The 24,605-nt window shown below is 32.8% G+C and overlaps 1 protein-coding gene and 1 pseudogene across 4 annotated transcripts in view; both read right to left on the reverse strand.

The window, feature by feature from the left end:
- Positions 1-24,605, reverse strand: part of LOC145277924 (piezo-type mechanosensitive ion channel component 1-like) — a 562,742-nt gene that overhangs the window by 214,717 nt on the left and 323,420 nt on the right. For all 4 annotated transcript variants that reach the window (XM_080129998.1, XM_080129997.1, XM_080129996.1 and 1 more), the window contains 5 exons: positions 17,276-17,335; positions 15,629-15,768; positions 12,074-12,222; positions 6,665-6,811; positions 2,784-2,899 (listed from right to left, as the gene is read on the reverse strand). In XM_080129998.1, the coding sequence (XP_079986124.1) occupies positions 2,784-2,899; positions 6,665-6,811; positions 12,074-12,222; positions 15,629-15,768; positions 17,276-17,335 (612 nt within the window). The remainder of the gene's footprint in view (positions 1-2,783; positions 2,900-6,664; positions 6,812-12,073; positions 12,223-15,628; positions 15,769-17,275; positions 17,336-24,605) is intronic.
- LOC145278422 (5S ribosomal RNA) lies at positions 20,992-21,108 on the reverse strand (annotated as a pseudogene).

Genomic DNA, 24,605 nt, shown 5'->3' on the forward strand with positions numbered 1-24,605 from the left:
AGCTCTCGTTGCCACCACGAAATTTCTTAAACCACCATTGTACTATGCATTTAGTAGTGGTTCCCGAGCCAAATGCTTTGTTGATATCACAAGCTGTTTCAGCAGCTTTTCGGCTTAGCTTGAATTGAAAGAAAAAAATTGTGCGAATTTGCCTTTTTTTTTTCCCCTCTTGTATTCAACATTCTGAAAAGACAATTGCTTTAAAATGATTGTATCTTAAATGGTTAGATGGAGCAAAACACGCTCTTTAAAATAATATATAAATTAAAAAGTATTATAACAAAAACTTTTGAAAACAAATCATTTGAAATCAAAATTTAAAATTCCGCAAGAACTTTTGTGTCAACCTAATATTTTATTTACTTTTCAAGAAGTTACATTATGTCACGACAGCAGAGCTATTGTTTCGGTCAAAATATGACTTCATCTCATTTGGATGACTTCTACTTCCGGCTGCATTGAAAGTCAACCAAATGAGGTCATATTTTTACCTAAACAACAGCAACGTGAGGTAATGTAATTTGTTTACTTAAAAGTAAATTATATAAGCAAATATTGTTGAATATAATAGAATTGCCTTACTTGATCATGGATTTTTTTTTCTAATAATCTGCCAACATCTACAAATCCATATGTATCACTAGCACTTTCGATTCTTCATAGAATCATCTTCATGTGATCAAAACAAACAAAAACTAGTGAAAAGAGAATTTCAAAAAGCAGCCAAAAACTTGTATATAATAATTAGGGCTGTGACAACAGAATATTCTTTTGTTTTGACTCTTGAGTATATATCTGTTAATATCTTATGTTTTTATATAGACTGATGTGGTTCTCACTTGATTAGCCGAATCTAACTGTTTCGGATATATACTCGAGAGTCAAAAGAATGTAAAGAATATACTGTTGCCACAGCCCTAATAATGATATAATTCTAGTCCAAAGGCCAGATAGAATGCTTATTTAATGCCTCCTATGAGAGATTAATATGAGACAATGAATGATTGGGGGGGGGGGTTCTCCTGAAAAAGGAAGTGTAGCTTGGATTTGCCTAAAAAAAATAAATGGAAATAAAATGATTTTTTTCAATTTTTCTTTTTTTTTTTTCTTCAAAATAAAAAAAATGAATAAATGTTCCATATGTATCACAAGCATTTTCGATTCTACATTGAAACATCTTCGGGTGCCAGAACCAAATGAACAGAAAGCAGAGGAAAAAACATTTTCAAATGCTTCATGTAAAACAATCCATCCTGTGACATTAATTCTAGTATCCATGAATTTGAACTGGAAATGTTTCTTCAGCAATTGCACCAGTTTGTTTTTCTGATGTCTAACTTTACATGCATGTTTTCAGCTGCTTTTTGAAATTTCCTTCTTTTTTTTTTTCAGTTTTTTTTTGTATTTTTGTCACCCGACATAACTCAATAATGCATGATTAGAGCTACATATACTTTGAATTTTATCCACTGTTTTCTTTACAAAAAAAACTCATTATGCTCATAAAAAATTATTTTATTGATCATTGGAGCAAACAATTGTTTTGGCCCATACTACTATACAGGGTGTCCAAAAAGTCACTGATGGATTAAAAATCTGTCATTTTATCATTAATTAATATATTTTTTTTATCTATTTCAGATATTTTACAGAAAATATTTTGGAAATTAATTTGTTAACTGTAGCACTGAACAATGTATGCAAGTTGTGAAATTGTTTTACCAAAATCAGAGGTCAATTGCATGCGATGGCAATATAAAATATCCACTAGGTTCCCCAGACTTGACTAGCTCTGACTTTTTCTTGTGGAGATGTCTTAAAAAAGGAGTCTATGTTAACAAACCCTGCAAGAATTGAAAGAAAACATCAGGAACAAAATAAGAGAGTGAATCACAATCCAGAGATTCTGAAATTTGTCATGAATAATGTTTTGAAAAGAGTACAAATGTGCAACATTTAAAAGTCATTATTGTTCATAAATGAAGATTGTTTGAATTTGGCATCCCCCCCCCCAATGTTTTAGAAAGATTGTTAAAATTACAGAAAGATATCAAAAATAAAGAATCTATTTAATTTCAAAACCCTTCAGTGACCTTTTGGACACACACACACATATATGTGTGTATGTGTGTGTGTTTTAATTTTACTAAAACATCAGATATCCACAAAAAACAAAGAAAAGGCTACCCCTCCACTGAAAATAGCTTGAATTTGGCATTCCTCCCACTACCACCCAATGTCTTAGTAATATTGTGTTAAAATCACATAAAGATATTAAAAATAAAGAATCTATTTAAGTTCAAAACCCTTCAGTGACTTTTTGGACACCGTGCGTGCGTGCGTGTGTGTGTGTGTGTTTTTAATTTTATCAGACATCGCCAAAAAACAAAAACAAAGAAATGTCTTCCCCTCCACTGAGAATAGTTTTGTTGCAATCTGTCTAACTATTATTAGAAGACTTTTTTTAATGAGTCGTAACATCTTTTTACCATGTGCGATGCGCAAGCTATATAATCAAGTTTCATACTAAAGAAAATTAAAATAAATATAGTGGATTTCACACACATTAGTATGCGCCAAAATTGTTTGCTCCAATGATCAATAAAATACTTTTTTGATGAACGTTATGAGTTTTTGTTCTCTGTAAGAAAAAAAAAAGTGGTTGAAAATTAATATATAATTTGTTTAATTTAATTTCAAGGTTTTGTCTATATATGTCTATATAGGAGGCAAATAAAAGTATTATTTTTACACAGAGGGATAATAAGATATTTTATACGTACGTCTATTTAACACTCTACCCTCTGATTCTGTATCAGAAGTTGTTGGACCTGTGTCTTCAGTCACATGACCATCTTCAGCCGTCACATCTACTGAATCTGTATTTGCAAATTCTCTTCTGAAAAGGGGAGAATTTAATAAGAACAATAAGAATACAAATATTATACTGACAGAACTGTTATCAATTAATACAGGCTGCATAAAAAAAGGACATTTTATAGATTAGATTCTAGATTGGATCTGTCATTATTGGTCAATGTGGAGTCGGTGCAACTCAGGACTGTTTTATGTTCATTGTACTTGATGTTATCCTCAGTTTACAAGGTTATGAGAACCATGTTCCACTCGGAGCACCAAACATTCCCAAATGATCACCCTCTAAGTACATAGTCACAATATAGAATTTAAATAAAATTATTTGAATCTGAATTCAATCTGCCATCACCAGCCAATTACTGGTCGATGCAAATCATAACAAACAAATAAATGTTATGTTTATTGTATATGCAGATTAGTATCGGTTATCAACCTGTAAGGCCACTACAACTGAGTTATACACACATCTGGTATTTTCAAAAGATCACCATCTAAATACATGATCACAACATAGGAGCAGCCCAGGCTGAAAGAAAGTCAACAGTAGAGAACAAATCTCAGCCAAAATTTGCAGACAAGTGATTGTTTCAAACTATCAAACAAAAATAATGATTCTCTGAGGAAAACATCTCCTGTTTACTTTAAATTCGAATGTCCATTTTGGTAAATCTAAGTTCTGAATTTGATCTGTCATCAGTCCCTATTTACAATACCTCCCCACGGAACAGAGTTAGACACCAGGATCGTTTTTTAACTTGGAGAAAAGGAACAAAAATTTAAAATTGTCTCAGTCGTGAAGGCTTTCTCCTCTACTGACAAAGAACAAGAAATTGAAGTGCAGCATCTGAAGAACAGATACTACACTGTGATCTGGTTGACGCAGATCGTAACAAACAATCCTGAATTGTTTGTTTCAATCATCAGATTGGTACTGGTCATCATTTTGTATGACCACTGGGTTTTACATGTAGCATCTGGTATTTCCAAATGGTCAGCCATCAAAGTACATAGTAACAACAGCAGTCCAGGAAGCATAAGAAAAGATGGTTCATGGTGTACTTTTTTCTATTCTGCAGTAAAGAAATCTGGACCAAAACATATTTTAAATAATTTAATATTTAGAAAACAAAAGTTGTGATTTATTTTAATTTACATATTGAAAATAGTTTTCATTAAATAGTTTCTATTCCTGAAAGTCTGGGAAGATGTTTTTTTTTTTACCCAGTGACTTCCGATGATATATCAGGACTCTTTCGTCATAGTATATCATTGATCTATGCTTGTTGACCTCAGCTTTCAGGTAGCCAAAGAGAAAAATTTCTCATGGTATAAGATCACATGACCAAATGTCTGGGAAAAAAAGTTCCCTCAAAACTTCCATTAATTTGCTCACTGTTGAAACGAAAAATATTTCAAAAAGTAAACAAATAAAACATTAAGTATATAAAGACATCATTTGTTATCTTGATTAATAATCAGCCATCAACAGTGTGAAAAAAATGTAAGGTTTTATTGCTGCAGCCGATATATTAAATACAAGTTTCATCCATTTTATCAACTGATTTTATTTGATCAGGGGGCTGGGATGGTCTGATGCTTTCTGACAATCTGCAATCTCGGTCTCCAAGCTTTATGATCTTGAAAATTGATTCCATTCAAATTCTCTTGCCTAAGATCCTTGTTAACAGTTTGCATCCAAGTTTTCTTTGGTCGTCCAACTTTCCTATACCCCTTTACCTCAAGGTAATTTGCATTTTTTTTTTTTTTTAATTCAGGAGTTACTTTTTCAATGTGACCAAACCAATATAGACTACTGATCGTCAGAATTTCATTAAGTTTTAGTACATCAAACAAGTTATCAAAGCTCTGATCTGACATTTTCATTTGATAATTGTTGTTGTTATGCTGGAGACGGGTGAGTGAGGACTGGGTGGCAGCTAAACTCACTCGCAAACAGCATCTTTATATACCCTTCATTCTGGTAGTGAGAGAGATAGCTCTCGATGGCAGAACTAACAACAGTTTGTGGAACTTACCTTTGGTGATCTTACCCTATTGATAAGAACTAAACTCGCAACTACTTTCAGCACTCAACATATATTTTAGATATATTTCATAAGATATACACTTAAATCAAAAGGTTTTATGATGATGATCATCATCTATTTTATTGTCTTGATCATGAGTGATATTATCTGAAACCTGATATCTCAATCTTGGCTTGAGTTCAATGTTTGATATCCATGGTGGATACGTTTAGTTATTTTGTAAAAAGCAAAAACTTTCATTTATTTTTCTTGTTACTTTTGCCATCCCCCATGTCTTGCTAATAATTAATTAGAACAATCAATATTGGTTTAATTATTGTTTCACAGCATATCAACCCCTTTTAGGTTATTCATGCCGAATCCAATAATTTAATAGTTTTTTATGCTTCATATTTTCTATCAAAAATTTGTAGCGCTTGATTTGCTTGTCGTAAATTCTGTTTTCATTCCTGGCACTGCAGAACATGATTGAGTTTTGAAAAGGGAAAAGGTTATAATATTATTGTCCAGTGCATTTTAAGTCAGGAGGGAAATGGGGGAAGAAAAAAAGAAATAAGGGGGGGGGGGCTGTTTTTGTTTTTGCAGAACCTGATTGAGTTTTGAAAAGAGTCAAAAGGGTTTTAATGTATGGTGCATTTGAGTCAGGAAGCAAATATATTTAATTTTGCGAGTTGTCACTTCTGATATCATACTGTCTTTCTCTATGTCTGGGGGTGGTGTGTGTGTGTGGGGGTGGGGGGTATAGAAGCTGTATATGGCAATTAATGCAATGACAGATACATAATCAAATGGATATCTGACCAAACCTAACACATCGGGTCAAAGGATTTGCTGGAAGCACTGCCATTACCCAGAATGAAGGCTATCCTAAGAATACATCAATAACACTGGTATGGTCATGTGAAACATTCATCATCCTGGATAACCTGCTGCAGAAGCATGGAGGTCTTAAATCGCAGGAAGATTGGCCTGCCAAAGCATACTTATTGCACTTGCTTACAAGTTATGTAAATAAGTTCTTGTTGAGCAATATATACTTTTATATAAGTAAAACCTAACCAAGTTCCACCATTACTGAGCATCATGGTGTTCTCTCATTGTATAAATAACAGTGATTAACTGTTAGAGTACCGTAGAGTAACCTCCAAGCTTTGATAATGGTTGACCTCCAAGTAAAAAAAAAAAAAAAAAGTGATAAGACAATACTGCAGACAGGAGAATTTGGAAAGGGAGCTGACTCACTGAATTGTGAGAAATGGAGAGCAAGCTTGCATAATATCAGAAAATCTCTAATTTCTTGGACAAGGGAAAAATGAATAGAACAAGCAGAGCATATGGGGTCCCTCTCCACAAATGAAAAACTGACTATCACCATGACTAATGTTCGTGCAAAATTTCAAAAAAAAATTCCAGGCGTGGTTATTGAGAAAAGTGTGAACAAACCAACAGACAAATGATTTGGGGGGCAATTTTACCCCTATAATGGCCTCTAGGGAGGGCAACCCGAATTATTGTGGAAAATCCGTTCTGGCAAAAATTTACTTTCATCATGACTAATGTTTGTGCAAAATTTTTGAAAAATCTAAAATGTTGTTATTGAGAAAAGTGCGAACAAATGAACAGACAAATGGAGTGAATTACTAGATCCAATTTCCTTTATTGGAGGGGGGGGGGGTCCAAAAAGAAGACACTGAGAAAGTTCATATAAAACCAAATATTTTTTCCCCCCCATTTCTTACCTATATCTTTCAAGTCCGCTGAGGTGCATGAAAGGTTGGTGAAAATAGTGCACCTGGATGATGATGACGATAAGGAAACTTGTTGGGGTGAGCAGTTTGACAAAGAGTCCTTTCACATCATATTGCTGGAGGCCAAGGTCACGGAGTCTGAAAAAAAAAAAAAAAAAAAAAAAAAAAAAAAAAAGGATAAATTTTAAATACAATTTCCAAAATAGTGTATCTGGCCAAACTTAGAAATCTACATAGAATTTTGAATGGAACCCTTTATTTAATCCACAGGAATATCATATTCTTATTCTGTCAACGATTCATAATTGTATTCTTAGTATCATTTGCACAGAAGACGGTTAATTAGAACTCCATTTTATCTAGTCCTTTATCCATTACACCACGGGTCTTTGCAGACAATTCTAGTATTTGGAGAGTATTAAACTTATTTGATTTTAGATGTACAATCACAAATCACTTGTCAGTATTGATCAATACTTAGTGTTTCATATTACTAGATATGCAAGTAGTGTCCAATCAATAATGTCCGTCATATTTATCAAAGTAGTAAAGCAACAAAACTTAGTGCAGTTATGAACTAACAAGAATTATTCATTTCTTTCATCGTTTAAATGCAACTCTGGACACCGTTTTTGTAGATAACTCAGGTTGGTCCTCGAATACGGTGTAATTTCAGAAATCGAGACTATATCATCTGGGAAACACTTTCCTTTTAAACTGAGAAGAGATGAAAATCAGAGGATGCAAGGTTAGGAAGGTAGGAGAGAATTTCATGGGAACACACCTATGCTTCTGATCTGATAACATGCATGTTGTGAACCTGCGAATGGTGTTGCAGTCCAGCATTTGAACCTAGTGACCAGTAGTATAGCCTTATCTAGCCGCATTAATATATATAGAGATAGACAGACAAAAATATATTGATATGACTGTGTTAGTAATTTATGTTGGGGGGGGGGACAAAGGACGAGTATATGAAAATATATTTTAATGAAAAATCCTAGACACAGATCAACAATATTTATTAATATATTTATAACTGAAATGAGAATTTAGTTTTATAATGAAAACATTAATTGAAACCACTGTGTGATGTGTCCATTAAATGCAGGCTCTCTAAAATTAATGCAAGGGACGTAACTCTTCTCAAACGTTATCTGAGGCAAACACGACAAGAACAAGAATTACATCACCTATATATATATATATATATATATATATATATATATTAGGTAGTTCTATACCATTTCGATTTGCTAGCCAGACGACGTGATTTTTGACAAGAGCTCACTATAGAAATATATATGCACATATGTAGTTAACATATATATGATGATTGCAGAATCTTCACAGATGATTGCCGTCTCAAGATTCATGTTCTGTATTAAGTATCCTCTCATGTGTCCTCAGGTGACTCTGAAGGCCTGCAGCTGACTTACAGGGACGATAACATACATGACACACCAAGTTCAATGTTTTAACAGCGTTGATTGGATCCGGGTGATGAATATTGTCCTTGTGCATAACCATGTGCCTTTCCAGTCCAAATGTCGAGCTGCATACCTTATTCCATATTACACACACTGTGCTAGGAGGTCGCTGTGGAACATTGAATGACAATGGTCTGCTATTGTGAAACTTCAGGTGGCTCACACACCTTGCCTTCAAAAGGAGAACACGACCACCTGTTTCACAGATCCAATTTGCATGGTTGCCTGACAAAAATTCTAGATCTCCCCCCTCTTAAGTGCTCTTTTAAGCTTTGCACGCTCCATCCTCTTAACCTGAAGAGAACTACAACCATTTTTACCAATTCCCGCCAAGTGCTACGATTAACTGTAGTTTCTTCCCAGGTGTCAGTTTCAATATTTGTATCCATCAAATTCCTTTTGAGGCCATCCTTATAGCGCTTTCTGGGTTTATGTTGTAGATGCTTACACTCGCAAGTTCTCCATGGAAGAGTTGCATTATGAGACGATCATCACCTATATATATATATATATATATATATATACATACATACATACACACACAAGCAAGCTGCTTAGTTTTACCAGGTCATAAAATACGATTTAATATATTTTAATTTGTGTAAATTTCATATTAATTATTATTATTATCTGACAGAACCAATTCTCTATTAATTATTATATTGTACCCAATATATAGTAGTGTTTCCCATTCCGACATAGTCGGGTTGTGAAATATGCTTAAATATATTTTTATTCACACAGATTTCATTTTTTTTATGGAGTCAGTACTCTATTGATTATTGTATACCCACTATATAGTAGTGATTTCAAAAGAAAAAAAACAAAAATGATTTGGGTGCCATCAGCTAGAATAAAAAATAAACCAAAAACTTTAGCATTTAGCCGTTACCATTTGAACTATTGTCAGATGAATAGCAAAACATTAAAATTTAATTGCCATTAACATAAATCATTCAAACACAGTAGTGTTTGATTATATGGTCAATTGGAAGTCATTTAGAACTGCTTTAAAGCTTCACCACTCACTCATTTTTGGACCAAATTTCAAACAATTATTTCAGTTCATAGATTACCTTCTCAGCTATATTGTGAAAAGAAAATTTTCAATTTTCACTCAGTAAAACAAAGTTATGATGAATTTACTGGTGTTCAAAATTGTAAAAAAATGTAAGGAGGTGAGCAACGTTTTTTTATGACTGGCTTCCATAGCAACCACATCGCTTCAGCAGCTACTGTTTCTATCAATTCACGGTCTTGCGAAAAGAGAAGTAACAAGTGAAACAGAAAGAATGAAAAGGAGATAATTGGGGTAATTTTATTGAAAGCAGAGGAGTGCCATACATTGTTATTACATATAATAAGACTGAAATTAAACAAAGAACAAGTGAATTTACTGGAAGCCTACAAAAATCAAGGATTACAATAGAAAAATGCAAGCATGAAAATTAAAATGGTTAAGCTTAAACATGGAAAAGTAAAGGACTAGTTGTTAAAACTGGAAAAGAAAAGGAAAGGATATTCTAGTAAAAAATATAATAAATTTATAACTTAAAATATTGCAGTATTAAGAATATTTTCTTAAAATTCATTTTATAACATCATATAATCAATTCTTAATGCTGCAATATTTTAAGTTATACATTTATTATATTTTTTAACTAGAATATCTTGTCCTTTACTTTTCCATATTTAAGCTTAACCATATTAATTTTCATGCTTGCATTTTTCTATTATATATATATATATATATATATTTGCACGTGTACAAGAGCACTTTGGCGACTTAGGTCTGCCACATACATTTTTGTTTTCAATTTTGACACTATTTTTATGAACAAAAAATTAAATCAGATTTGTTCTACAGGTGTAATTCTCCTATGTATCAAGTTTCAAATTTGTCGACCAAAAATTTACAGGAGTTTGCTAGAGACTGTTCCGCACACATACAATGTGACTTATATTTTTTAAATGACATACAATTATGCACAATGTAGAAAGTATGTATAAATAGAACTGAGCATAATAATTAAATGAAATCAATCATCCAATAAGCAACAATAAAAACAAATAATTTGTTGAAAGTTCGTTTTTGAAAGGAATATGCAAATTAGTTAATCCTCATGAAGTTGCTCACATATCCATGAAAGTATATTAAGTTTGTTTTAAGAATTTTTAAATTGAAAAAGTAGGCTTTTAATATCAATGACAGTGCAGCAAAAGCTCTGCTTTATTTGTGTGTGTCTCTTTTTTTTTTTTCATTTTTCTTAAACTTTTTCTTCTAGGGGATGGGACATCCAACCAGATGTCTGACATTTACCCCTATTTTAGTGAGTCCAACCAAGAGATCTTTTCAGGATTCTAGCGGTCCCTTTCAGTGCAATCGTTTGTATTTCACTTGCACTTGGTTCACCGGGTATGCTTGATATGTACTTTTTAAAGTTCTTTTTCATAAGCCCAGTTGCTCCTATGATGACTGGTATAATTGAAACGTCTTTTAATTTCCAATTTCGTTTCATATCATACATAAGTCCTTGATACTTTGTTATCTTTTCCCTCTCAACTCTGTTAAGCCCTGTATCATTGGGTACACTGACCTCTATTACGGTCGCTTTTTTGTTTGCTCTGTCCCAAATCACTATATCTGCTCTGTCCCAAATCACTATATCTGCTCTGTCCCAAATCACTATATCTGCTCTGTCCCAAATCACTATGTGTGTGTGTGTGTGTGTTTGTTCAAGTTGAGGAAAAAGCTCATACGCTGTTAAAATAATTTTAAGAAAAGATTATGATTTTCTATTCTACGGAATCTTTCATTTTAAACTTATGCGATATTGTCAGCTAATATGCAACACCATTAACAATGAACTTTACTGCAATCAACTTGTTTAGTTCATGAATGATGAGAGATGACGGATGAGTTCCCTATACTTTCCAGGACCGTAAGTATGCTGCATAATTTCATGCATCATGTCTGGAACAAGAATAGCCTGGTGGCGCTCATCCACTATTTCAGGCTTTCACCTGACATTCAGTTGTAAAGCCCTGTTGGGGGACGACTATTAAATAATGCGACAAAATGGAGTGTGTAAATATCTCCACTGGAGAATCTGTAAAAACTTGAATATCCAGTGTAGCAGCAAGTCTTGGGAACATGTTTACCAGAAAAAACAGTTGGAAATAAGTCATACACCATCCACTACCAACTACAAATTTCCTACAGCTACATACCGAGCAAATGTGGCTATTAAACCTGACATAGTGATATGGGACAAGAGGGAGAAAGTGGCAACCCTAGTTGAAGTCAGCGTCCCTAATGATGCTGGACTTAACAGAACTGAGAGGGAGAAAATAGCAAAATACCAAGGACTTATGTACGACATGAAAAGAAACTGGAATCTTAAGATATCAATCATACAAGTCATTTTAGAAGCAACAGGGCTAATGAAAAAGAAATTCAAAAACTATCTGGCGAATATACCCGGTGAACCAAGTGCAAAAGAAATACAAACAATAGCACTTAAAGGGACAGTTAGAATCTTTTAAAGATCTCTCGTTTGGAGTAACTAAACTAATTGGAGAATGTTTGACATCCGGTAGAATGCCCCATCCCCAGCAAAAACAAAGTGATAAGAAAATTAAAACAGAGTGAAAAGTACTGGCATTGAAAGTATGGGTTCACTGGGTATCATCTTGAAGGTTAGAGTTTAATTTTATGAGTCGAAAGAATTTTTCTTTTATACTTTTTAAATCAGAAACAAATCTGAGAAGATTATGCGGATGCCACAATATATCTTAGTCAATGCTTTTTGTTGTCAAAGTGTAAAAATATATGAACGAGTTCTATTGCTAAAGATCTGTCCACCGATATCAGATTATACATGTGATCCCAACATAGAAAGATACTCACATTTCTTCTGAGAGACCCGTGCCATTTTTCCAGTAACTTGGGAATTGACTGAACTGGTAGGTATAGATCATACAAAGCACCAACATGGAGTAAATGATGACCACCCACCAAAATACGTACATTGTCACACGCCAGATTCTGTAGGATAACTGAAAGTGAAAACAATAGTAGCGTTATTAAAGAGGTTTTGCTTTTTTTTATTTTTATGTCCCATCTTTATTTTTTTTTTTCAAGTTTTCCTTCCATTATTTTTGTGATCTGAAATGCTACCAAAGGGCAAAAAGATAGTTACTCTATTGTGATTGAACGCCTTAAAAATTGATACAAACCTATTTTTGTGCAGCCTATATAGGGTTCCATGCAGTCAAAAAGAATGAAGAAAAGAAAAAAAAAATGGCCGCCTTTTCTCTTTACATGCTTGCGATATAGTCAGCTAATGTGCAAATGAGATGCTTCTGGTTTGAAATTTAAAAAAAAAAAAAAGAAAAAAAGCCCGACTTTTCAGAGACAGGGTTGATTTTTGATTTGGATGTTGGAGTAGCGAGTCTTGTCAGCAATGTTTGGAGTGTGAGTTTTTGACAGCAAAGTGTTGAGTTTTAGATTAACAAGCTTTTGACAGTTTGATAGCAGTGTGTCAAATTTAATCCCAGAAATTTTTACTTTGAAGTTCTGAGTTCAGATTTAGGTACAGAAAGTTGAGACTTAATTGCTTTAACCTCAAGGTTTCTTTTTCAAATCAAAGTTAGCCATTAAAAACTATCCCTATGTCAGACTTTCCTCCACTATCTATCCATAATCTTCCCCGATTCTTCAATGATCAATCCGGTGTCATCTCCAACTACTGATCCTTTGCCACAACGTTGTATCCCTGTGCTTGTTTACATGTACTTTCACGAACTCTTAACACCGACATCAATACACCCGACAGACAGCAAAATCTCATATTTCACTGTAAAACTCTCTTGGAATTCCCTCCCTGTATACTGCTTCTTCAACTGCACTAAAACATGCAGAAGTTGAACAAGCATTACACTGCTAAACTTCCTAGTTAGAGTGTCACTAACCATAGCCACTAAACTTAATTCACAGTAGCTCCTTGTATCTCAGTGGCAATTTGCCTTGTTTCGGGTGAACATGAGTTTATAAAAAAAAAAAAAAAGTTACTTCTGCTCTATCTCTTCTGCTGCTGTACCAACTCATCAATTTTCCCTCACATGTACTCAATGAACTTAAAGTGTTTTATTTTTTATTTTTCTCATGTTATGCTTATTAATTTACCTTTTTTGTTACTTAATCCTTTAAAGATTATTCTCAACATTCAAGTGCAGTTCCCATCTTACTTGCTTTCCGTGATGCTTGTAAATGCCCAGCTTCCAGCACGAAAAAATATTCCCACTGTTGGTATGAAGATCTGCGTTTAAAGTTTCCAAATCTTATTCAACTTATTTAGTGGCTTTCAAGCCAATAAATGCAAAAGAATATAAAATGTACGAGCTGCCTTTAACAAGTTTCCAGACTTTTTTGTACAGGCATTTAAAATTGTAGACTCTTAAAAATTCAGTATATTATTGCTATACAATTTATGAGATGACTGACAAATTTTTATGATTTCACGTTTCAAATGAACAGCTACAGCAGGAATTGGAATACACCCTACTAAAGTCTGGTTGTAACAGCTGATGAATTTCAAAAATGCAATCTGGACATAAGGACACTTTAGAAGAACAATATGCAATAAAATTCTGTATTAAACTTGGAAAAAAATGCCACACAAATGTATGGAATGCTTCAGACTGCTTTTGGACCATCTTGCATGAATCAAGCATCAGTTTTTGAGTGGCATAAATAATTCAAGGAAGGCAGGGAGTCTGTAGGAGTAAGGAAGTCAGAACACCAGAGCTTACTGACCAAATAAAGAATTTCATGGATAAGGACAGTGGTGTGTCTATAGAGACAATAAATGTACAGTTTGATGTCAGTGTAGAAACTGTACGCATAATTATTCACAAGGAACTGAAGATATGGAAGATTTTTGTGAATGCACCAATCCACAATTCCATCTTCGTAACAAATTATTTGACCAAGATGGGCATCAAGACAGTTCCTTGCCCTCCTTATAATCCCGACCTTTCTTCCTGTGACTTTTGGTTATTCCCTAAGCTCAAGAAAAACTCTAGAGGCTGTAGTTATGAAACAACCGAGATGAAAGAGATTGTGACGAGGGTCATTGACATGCTCACAGAAGAGGACTTCCAGAAGTTGTTGGAATGGTACAACAAGTGCATTGCAGCCGGAAAAGATTACTTCAAAGGAGACTACAGTTTCATGTGTGTACTATCAATAAAAATGCCCACATAAAAAGATCTGAAAATTTATTGAAGGTACCTCGTATTTAATAAAAGTGTCTTTAAATATGTAACCTAGTAAGCAATATACAGGAAATTAAATACATGTGAAACAGAATTACAGTCAAAATTTTCCAAGTCCAAAACACCGGTACTTCAAAAATAAGAGAAAAAAAAATGGCTAAAAATGTTTTTTTTTTTTTTTTATGTTTACAATCTTTTATATTTAGGCAGATTATTATGAAACTTGACAATGTGACTTTCTTTTTTTTTTTTTCAGAACACGTCAGCACTTATTCTTTTATTTTTATTTTTACATGGAAATCACTTATCAAGGTCCAAAGGCTACTCAAGGATACCGGTTAATAAGTGCAAAGTGGTCACGGAAACATTAGCTTAGTGATCGTTGTCTGGAAGAATGTTTATTTAAGGGAGTGAGACATCAAAAACTTGTATACATTGGATTTGAAAACGATCATGATGTAGTCAACCAGAAAGCATTCCAGTGGAACAGAGTTCTACAAGCAGGCAGTTCTAGGAAAGAAATTTTGTTCATGGAATCTGAGTTCAGATTTAGGTACAGAAAGCGAGTAAGGGAAATTTTGGTAGTGATTGTGGCTAGATCAAAAGCAGAAGACAATTTGAGGATAAAGGTTTAATATAATCTTATAAAAATAACATTCTGTATAAATCTTGTTAATTATAATATAAAAAAAAAAAACCTTCATTAACTTTTTTTTAACCCTGAAAGAAAGTGCATCTTTTCAGTATTTTCTGTATAGAAATTCAATACCTGGATCAATCAATCTACCAAAATGCATAGCACTGAAATAAGCTGCCATCACATTACAAATGTCAGGTGTAAATGTAATTTTTTACAGTCGACACTAGATTTTATGTGGTCGACACATCAAGACCAGTTATAGTGGGTAAATCCCCATAACATCACATCCCAAGCCTTTACTCCACAAGCGGTACTTTATGGATCAATAGTTAAAGGATCTGTAAACTTCCTTTTCCTTTCCAATTGACAGCATTCTGAAGATGCTTGGGGTAGTTTGACGCTAAATGTCATATATTGTCTCAATGGTCTCTTCTTCGTGAGGTGCATGCATTCAACAATAATATAATTAGTCATGTAGTCTCAATATATAAGTAAAAATTCAAGGGGTGGGGGAGAACATTAATAAAAATAGAAAGCCAGACTTACCTGGAAAGCGAGTATGAAATATAGAAAAAAGATGAGGTAGACAAGTCTGTAAGCCACAACATCTTGGATGGCTATTGTAAGCATCATCCCAGCACATATAAAGATCCAATATTTGCAGAGGAGAGACCACAAGTAGCGACCTACAATGATATGAAAAACATTATATATTAGTAGAAGTACTCATCTAGTTTTTTTGTTTTTTTTATTTAACTTTTCTTGAATTTCATAGTAAAAATTAAGATTTAAACATTTTCCATTAACTTTTTTCTTTTTAATTATTCAAGATGATCGATATCGGCTAGAAAATAGCTGGATTGCTATGGCAAAAACTGTTTGATAGCTTTTAGAAATTTATTTAAAAACTAACCTACCTCTGGGCAGGTCTTTATTTATCCCTCTTTCTTTCAAATCCATCCTTATCACTTCCTCCCAAATTTCCTGTGGTCTTGACCTCTACTTTTCTATATCTACTAACACTAAAATCAATGAAGTCTCTTGCTCTGCACAACAGCCCCATACAAGGCATGAAACCATTTAATGTAAGGAGCTAACAAGAAAGAAAGACGATTATAGCAAAGAAAGGTGATGCCTATTGACTTTAGTAATGAAAAGACCAAGGTTTAAATTAGGGAGAAAATAGTCAGCAGAAAGCTTGCGGTTCTTGGAAAGAAGCTACTTTAATAAGAAGCTGTATTACAATGAGGTATCAAAACAGCGAATTGATGGAGACCACTAGACCAACAAGTCAAACAAGCTGGAACAAAGGAAGCGGAAATAGATCAGACAATTCTGAAGAACACATGCCATAATAGTATTTATAGAAAAGATTGAGACTATACTGGGGCAGATTGCTGAAACAATCTTTCACATACTATGTATGACTAAGCGAAAGATTTTTATGGAATATTGAGATAACCTGCCCCCACTACTAGCAACATCATGTCTGTGAGAGAGAGGTTGCAGAGAAGTAGATAGATTGAAGCCAATTAAATTGCAGATACGTTTCTGTAGCTTATTAAAATCTCTCAAATGGGACAGGGATTCACCAGGCCAAATATGACAGCATTACTCCATACATGGTCTGATAATAGATTTGTAGAGATAGAGAATCGCCTCAGGTGTGGGAAAGTGTTTAGAGCGATCCAAGATCATCAGATCTAAACCAGTCTTTAAGATCCATATTACAAGATCGTATTATTGTCATATTTTTCTCTTAACAAAAGAAATATTACGAAGGCTTTTGGGGGGTTTTTGGTTTTTGTTTTTTTGCTTAAAAATTTCAAATCACAGCTAGGAAGTTGTAAAAATCTTCTGTGGCACAATAAGATCTGAAACTTGTTTCAATGACAGTGAACAACACTAACACAAAACTATCAAAATCGCTTTCCCAAATATACAAATCTCTTTACAATCTGTTTTTCCATCTCCTCTCTGTTGTCGTAGTTTGTCTTTTAAAATAGGTCATTGTTTATGCATGAAAAGTAATACAAAAACGTCCATAACTCTAAAGATGTACTTTTTTCTTTGTGCAAATGGACACTCAACAAGACATTACAGGTATTTCGAAATCCATAAATTTTCATCTCTTTTATCATATTTAATATTTAAATAAATGTTAAAGTTGATTATGCAAATCTTTATGCTTACCTATCTGCTTGATGGTGTACCCATCATAGCCATCAGCCAAATCTGAATCCATTGGGGAATCTATAGAAATGCAAAAATATAAGTTTCAAATAATTTTCATTAAAAAATGATAATTAAAAAGTTAGAGATATTAGTATGAAAATTCAAATAATCATGTTATACTCTTAAAATGGTTGCTTTTACAATAATTTATGTATAGGAAACATTTCATTGATTTCTTTGATTATTATCATAAAATTAAGCTTTCTTTTAATCAATTACACAAATACATATATATATAAAACTAATGTTTCTTTAATTCTGCATTTTTTTTAATTAAAATCAACAAGAAAATGAAAATAGATAAATATTAAAATTGTAAAATTTCAACTTAAAATACATGCAAAAGTTAATAGAAAAACAGAAAATAAATTTAAACAATGTTATTTTGCTTTTTTGTTGTTGTTTGTTTTCAGTGGAGAGGGGGGGTAAAAACTCTTTGAAAATTTAAGTATACAAACAGGCACATTTGCCAATAAATGAGAATCTCAATGTATTTTTACTTCCAATCCAAAATCCTAAATTACCTTTTTTCTTTTTTAATATAATTTTCAATTTTTAAGTTATAAACAAATATTCGGATGGATGCAAAGCTGTAATACAGCTTCATATTATTGTAAATCCTTCAATAAAAGAATTAATTGTTGGATTTTCTATAAAATTATATTTGTAAAAAGTCGTCTGGTCTATACAGAGACACCAGAAATCTATACCATATTTAGGTAACTTGAAGGTTCAATCTTTACTACAGGCAATAACAAACATTTCAACTCACTCAGGACTAATAGAAGAATCTCTAACCATGAATTAAATAAAGGGTTCAGATCAAAATTCAGTATAGGTTCTAGTGTTGAGATGAGTGATCAGAATCAGAACCCTGAAAAATCGGAACTTTTGGGGATATTGAAATCCGTATCGGAAAAATTTGTGCCTAATTTCTGATGCCAAATCAGATTCCTTTAATTATCTTTGTTTTTTATTTGGTTTTGCTTAAAACAAAATCTTCCACTGCTGGTAGTAATAATAAAACAACAAATATTTATTTTAAGATGCCATTAAAACTAAAATCTATAGATCAACCCCTCTTACAAGAGGGTGTTTTATGTCCCAGAAAATATATGCCCATTTATACATGTGCTTTTATGGTAATCAGGAAAAATAACTTTATAGTTAAATATTTAGAAATTTATAAAGAATCAGAATCGGTAATTGTATTAGAATCAGGAAAAATTTGGGGAATTGTCCCATCACAAATAGGTTCCCAATTTAACAAATATTCCTAAGTTCAAAAAGATGCAACTCAAGAAGATTGGAGGTTATTTGAACGAAAACATTGCAAGAAAATAGCTTGAGAACAGTAGTCTGAATAATAAAAAAAAAAAAAAAAAAAAAAGAATTTTTAAAATTTATAATTGAAAAAAAAAAAAAAACCTATGCCATTCAGATCCCTTGCCAACTTCCATCAACTATGTTTATTATTGGCTTTTTAAAACATAGATTATTTTGGGTTTTTTTTTAGAATTTCTTTTTTGTAATGTCATAAATAAAACTATGAGGGTACTGTTGGAATAAACTTCTATTAGACAACAAACAGGACCTACAGAAAATCCAAGGTCAACTAACATTTTACAGAGTTAAACTTCAATAGATGAACTGACGAAAAGTTACAAGTCTTGAATGAATAGTGTGTTCAAGAAGCACTTCTATCACAACAGAGAACAAGCTTATAATCAAAATAGAGACAAATTGACTGAACTGCTTATCTTCAGCTCAAAATGTCATTGATTGTTCAGCAAAACAAATCAGTTGCATGACTTTTATCCCACATCTATTTGTAATGATTTGTTTGAGATAGTCATTTCAGCTTTTCCACTGCAAACAAATCGGCAATGCTTCAAGTGGTCTGAGTGACCATTAGATCAAAGGGGGAAGGGACATACAACACATTGCTCGTATCAGCTCCACTATATGTATTCAATTTAAAATGGCTGATTTTCAGTCTCTGCACTGGGGAACCTGGGTAGATTGCTTCTTGTATTTGGGCGCCTGAACATTGTATAAAGAAAATAAATAATTTGAAGATAATAAAATATATATTTGTGTAAATCGATTTGTCAGTTCACTATGGGAAATATCAATGAAAATAGGAGTTATGGATGCTTTTTATGCTTTCATCGATCCGTCTTTCATTCTTTTTCTCTATTTTCAATTTATATTCCAATTTTTTTTACTGTGTGTCTAATATATATATATATATATATATATATATAGCAAGATGACTATATTTACATAAAGAAAATAAAAAAATTTATAAATTTGCTCTCTTTCATTAAGCACTATCAACGACCCTTGTTGGAATTCAATGGTTATAATCAATATATCTATAAAAGTGAAATTGTGTGTGTGTGTGTGTGTGCGTGTACATTTCCCTACCAAACTACTCTGGCAATTTTCAGTCTACAGACTCGAGATTTGACATAAAGGGTATTGAGATTTGGGAAAATCTTTAATCGGTTTTTGGCCAGAAATTTGGCTGTCAAGGAGTCAAAGTTAAACGATTTGACCTTTGAAAACTCTACCGACCCAATTTTTGGTCTAAACACTTGAAATTTTAAATGTAGGTTACTTGGACATGGATCAAACTTTTTCATTTGATTTGAGCCCAGAACAATAAATGTTAAGGGAGGGGGGGGGTTAAAAATTGGGGTCAAAGTTTTTTTTTAATTTCACCTCTGCGGTCTCTACCAAATTACTCAGCCAATTTTTAGTCTAAACTTTTGAAATTTTACATAAAGGGTATTCAGACATATAGCAAGCTTTTTAATCAGTTTTGGGCCGAAATTTTGGCTGGCAAGAGGTCAAAGTTGAAAGAGTTGACCTTTACAGTCTCTACCAAACTCTTCCATCAATTTTGGGTCTAAACACTTGAAATTTTAGATGTAGGTTACCTGGACATGAATCAAAATTTTTAATATATATATATATATATATATATATATATATATATATATGCACATAAAGTTATGAACAGTACATAAGGCCCGAGCAAAGCCAGACTGAACTGCTAGTATTGAATATTTTTCAATCTGGAATATATATATTTCTTTGTATTAAATTTTTTTTATTTGTGTTTTTCAATTTTATTTTTATTATATTTAACACATCCCTTCCACTAATTATATGAATTTCCCGAATCCCTTCGCTACCTTCCTTCTTTTATTATCGCCCTTCTATCTCATGTATTTTAGCATTTTCTTCCTAATCTAACTCTAGGCTATTTGTTACATCTCCTATATATGTAACCTAACTCCTTCCTCCTCTCCTGATGAGAAGCATTAGGCTTCGAAATGCCACAGCATAAGCAACAGCCATAACTATTGCAATTGATGTTTCTCATATTGAACTGACAAAATCAATATACACCAATATATATTTTATTTTGTCTATATATATATATATATATATATATATATATATATATATATATATATATATATGAAGGCTTCCATCAGTCTTGACAGACTATGGATACCCACTGTAAGGGTGCCTGCGCGTGAAATTTGTGTGGCAAGACTTGCGCAACCTCTAACCACGCCTCTCCTGAGTCAACATTGTTGCATACCAGTGGCAAGTTGAGGTACAAGACGACTGGAAACAATGCCGAGATAAGCGGAGAGCACATACAGCGCCTAGAATTCCCAAATGGTCACCCATCTGGTATTAGCCAGGCTCAACGTTGCTTAACTTCGGTGATCTGACGAGAACCGGTGTGTCAACGTGATTATGCCGTATATATATATATATATATATATATATATATAGAGAGAGAGAGAGAGAGAGAGAGAGAGAGAAAGAGAGAGGGTGGGCAGGGAGAGACAAACAGAAAATGTGACAACTAGCTTAGAGTTAGATTAGGAAGGCTGATGAGAAGCATTAGGCTTTGAAATGCCAAAGCATAAAGAGCATCCATAATCTATTTTCATTGATGTTTCTCATTTTTTCATATTGAACTGACAAATCAATATGCATCAATATAGACTCCTCCTTGTCTATAATTCTTATATATTATACTCTACCTTACAGTTAAGCTTTTTTTATAACTTGATAAGCTTCTATTTAAAGAATTTGCAATATTTCTTTAATCCCCTCTCATTAGTAGATTCTACACATTAATTATAATTTTAAATATTCGAATAGAGTCCCAGAAACAAATAAACGACATCCATTTTAAATAAAATTACTTTTTTAAGTAAAAATGACATCTAAAGTTTTGAATAGCAAGAAGATTTCATCGATATATTACAACTTTGAATAACATTATATTAAGCATTTATGACCTAATTCGTTCAGCTGTAAATAAATGAATATAATTGCATAAATAAAGTTGGAATTGATTCTAACACGCCTTGTACGTATTAGTTCAGTATCTGGGTAGATACCAGATACCTCCAGATTGCAACTGTCCATTGTTTACATTCAGTATGCTGCCATCTCTCTCAGAGAGTGGAGGATTTCGTTTGTTGTCAGAAACACACTTTTTTGTCAAGCACTATAGATAATAATCAAGGTAAGTTTATGAAATGCAAAAATTCTCAGTGATAGTTTAACTACTAAACTTCATAAATTTTCCAGTTTGAAAACAATCATAGTATCATTACCCTTTAAACTAATTAAAATTAACAATAAATATTTGTTTTAATAATCTACATTATAATTCAGTTCATAAGGGTTAAGCATTGTGATATATCATAAGCCATTGGGGGGGGGTTGGAAACATTTTTTTTTTTAGATGAAAAAAACTTTTAAAGGAAAAAAAAAGATTATTTTCCAATGTATTGTTTCTTAACAAGATTTGCACAGCAGTGCAAATGTTTCCAGAACTTGATTTAAATATTTGAAATTATAATTTGTTTGTAATCTTTAGAACTACTCTATTAATTATTGAGCTTATGTTTAACTGCAGTATTGAAACATCTGTTAGGTATGTAATGATATCTATTTTTATTAAAAGTATATATCGATTAATCGCAACCAGGATAATTCAAAAATTGTTTTGACATAGACTAATAATTGTAAATTATGAATCAGTTTCAAAAGGAGAGACAAACAAAATCAACTTGAAGTTTTGATTGTTTTTCCTTTTAAAACTGATTCATAATCTATAATTATTAATCTTTATACTCAATATTAAAATAGCTCTAGGATACATATACCTATTGAGCTTATTATATATCTACAGCACTATGGGCACTGTTCTTTTAAGAGTATTAATACATTTATTAATACATTAAAATAAACTTTGCTCTTTAGACTCCAGGTTTAATTCCCTCTATAAAATATAAAAAATTTACATATATATATATATATATATATATATATATATATATGTATTTAAAAGAGTGTAGCCAACAACAATTGTGGGTTTTTTTTAAAGGTTTTCATCATATTTTTATTTTAAAATGTTTTTATAACGCGTTTCGAGCTTAGGGTGTGCTCTCTTCAGATATTTTCGTAAAAAGTTTTTCTTTAAAATGGGAGTTTGTGGATATGCCTCCGCTGATATTAAATATGTTTTTCATAGTGGCGCGATGCGTGTGTTCAGTGTTTAGACGTTCTGTCTCCAAGTGTAAGTGTTTTCACTGTGACCGGTCAAAGTTAGTTTCAAAGAGTGTTTTTTAGTCCATATGGTGAAGGTTTTTATGGCTTCTTTAGGGTTCTTTTTTATTTATTAAAGACTTTCTTTCCCCATGTATAGCATACACTCACACACAATTCCATACGCATACATATATATTCATGTACATGTACACATGCACACGCACACAGGCACACACACATACACACACGTACATACATAGAAATATATGTAGGAGCATACATATATACACATATACATAACCACCTACACACCCACACACGTACTCGCATACATCCACCGCTAACAATTATTTTTATTTTTTTATTTTTTATTTTTATATATATATATATATATATATATACACTTTTTTTTTTTTTTTTTTTTTTTTTCCACCAAAACACGCATGTATATATGCGCTTAATCATTCAGACATATGTACATGCACCCACACACACACAAGTAAGATGGAGAATAATAGGTAGAAGATATATATACACACATACACGCACATACACACATATATGTACACACATATATGTATGTGCACATACACTCAAACATCCACATACTATGTAGGCACATACACATACACACACACATGCACACACACAGACATATGCAGGGGCTCACACATACGCGTATATCCATATTCACACGAACACATTTACTCACTCATACATGTGCATACATATGTATATATACATACATACACACATACATACGGATGTGTATATACTCATCCACCCATATATATATATATATATATATATATATATATATATATATATATGGGCACATGCACTCACAATCCCACACACACATACATATTCATACATCCCACCTTATGTATATATTGGTTGAAGTTTCCTTTCCAATCCATGCACATATGCATACATGGATTCGGTCACCCAAACATAAGTGCACGTATACATACAAACAAGATGTAGCATAGATAACAGATGATATATAATTATACACACACGCATACACAATCATATGCGTACACCCACGCACATACACATATACATACGCACACATGCGCGCACACACACACACATACGTTTAATTTCTAGTTGTTTGTTTAGTTAAGAGAAATGGTACTGTACTGGGTATGGGCGCGCGCACCCGCGAAAGTGTGCGTGTGCCCTATTGTGCTTTTTTGTTGTTTTGTGTGTGAGGGTTCACACCTACCCAAGCATGCATGCGTGTAAGTGTATTTTGTGTTTTGCCTATTTATGTGTATAATTATGGAGAGACGTTTAAGGCGGGGTTAAACTTTGTTATGAAATTTTTTTCTTGAGTTAGCAAGTAGAAGTAGTTGTCAGTTTGGAAGATGGGCATTATCTCGAATCTGCCTCCACTGCATGTGTGTATATGTTGTGATACATGTAGGTGTCTATTTTCCGCGATTTTGATGTTGGATCGGTGTAGGGCTACTCTATTACTAAGGTTTTTTGTAGCGCCTATGTAGGATTTATCGCATGCTGAACATTTTATTACATAGATTACGTTTTTTGAGGTGCAATCTAGGTTTTTTTTAATTTTGAATGTTTGTATGGGGTTCGCAAATGTGTATGTGTTTCCCTCTAATATTATGTTGCAGACTCCACATCGTTGTTTGTTGCATTTTGTGACTCCTTTTGTTGCGTCTTG

Source organism: Euprymna scolopes, chromosome 6 (assembly GCF_053919585.1).
Source record: "Euprymna scolopes isolate OS-2025 chromosome 6, ASM5391958v1, whole genome shotgun sequence".
NCBI lineage: Eukaryota > Metazoa > Mollusca > Cephalopoda > Sepiida > Sepiolidae > Euprymna > Euprymna scolopes.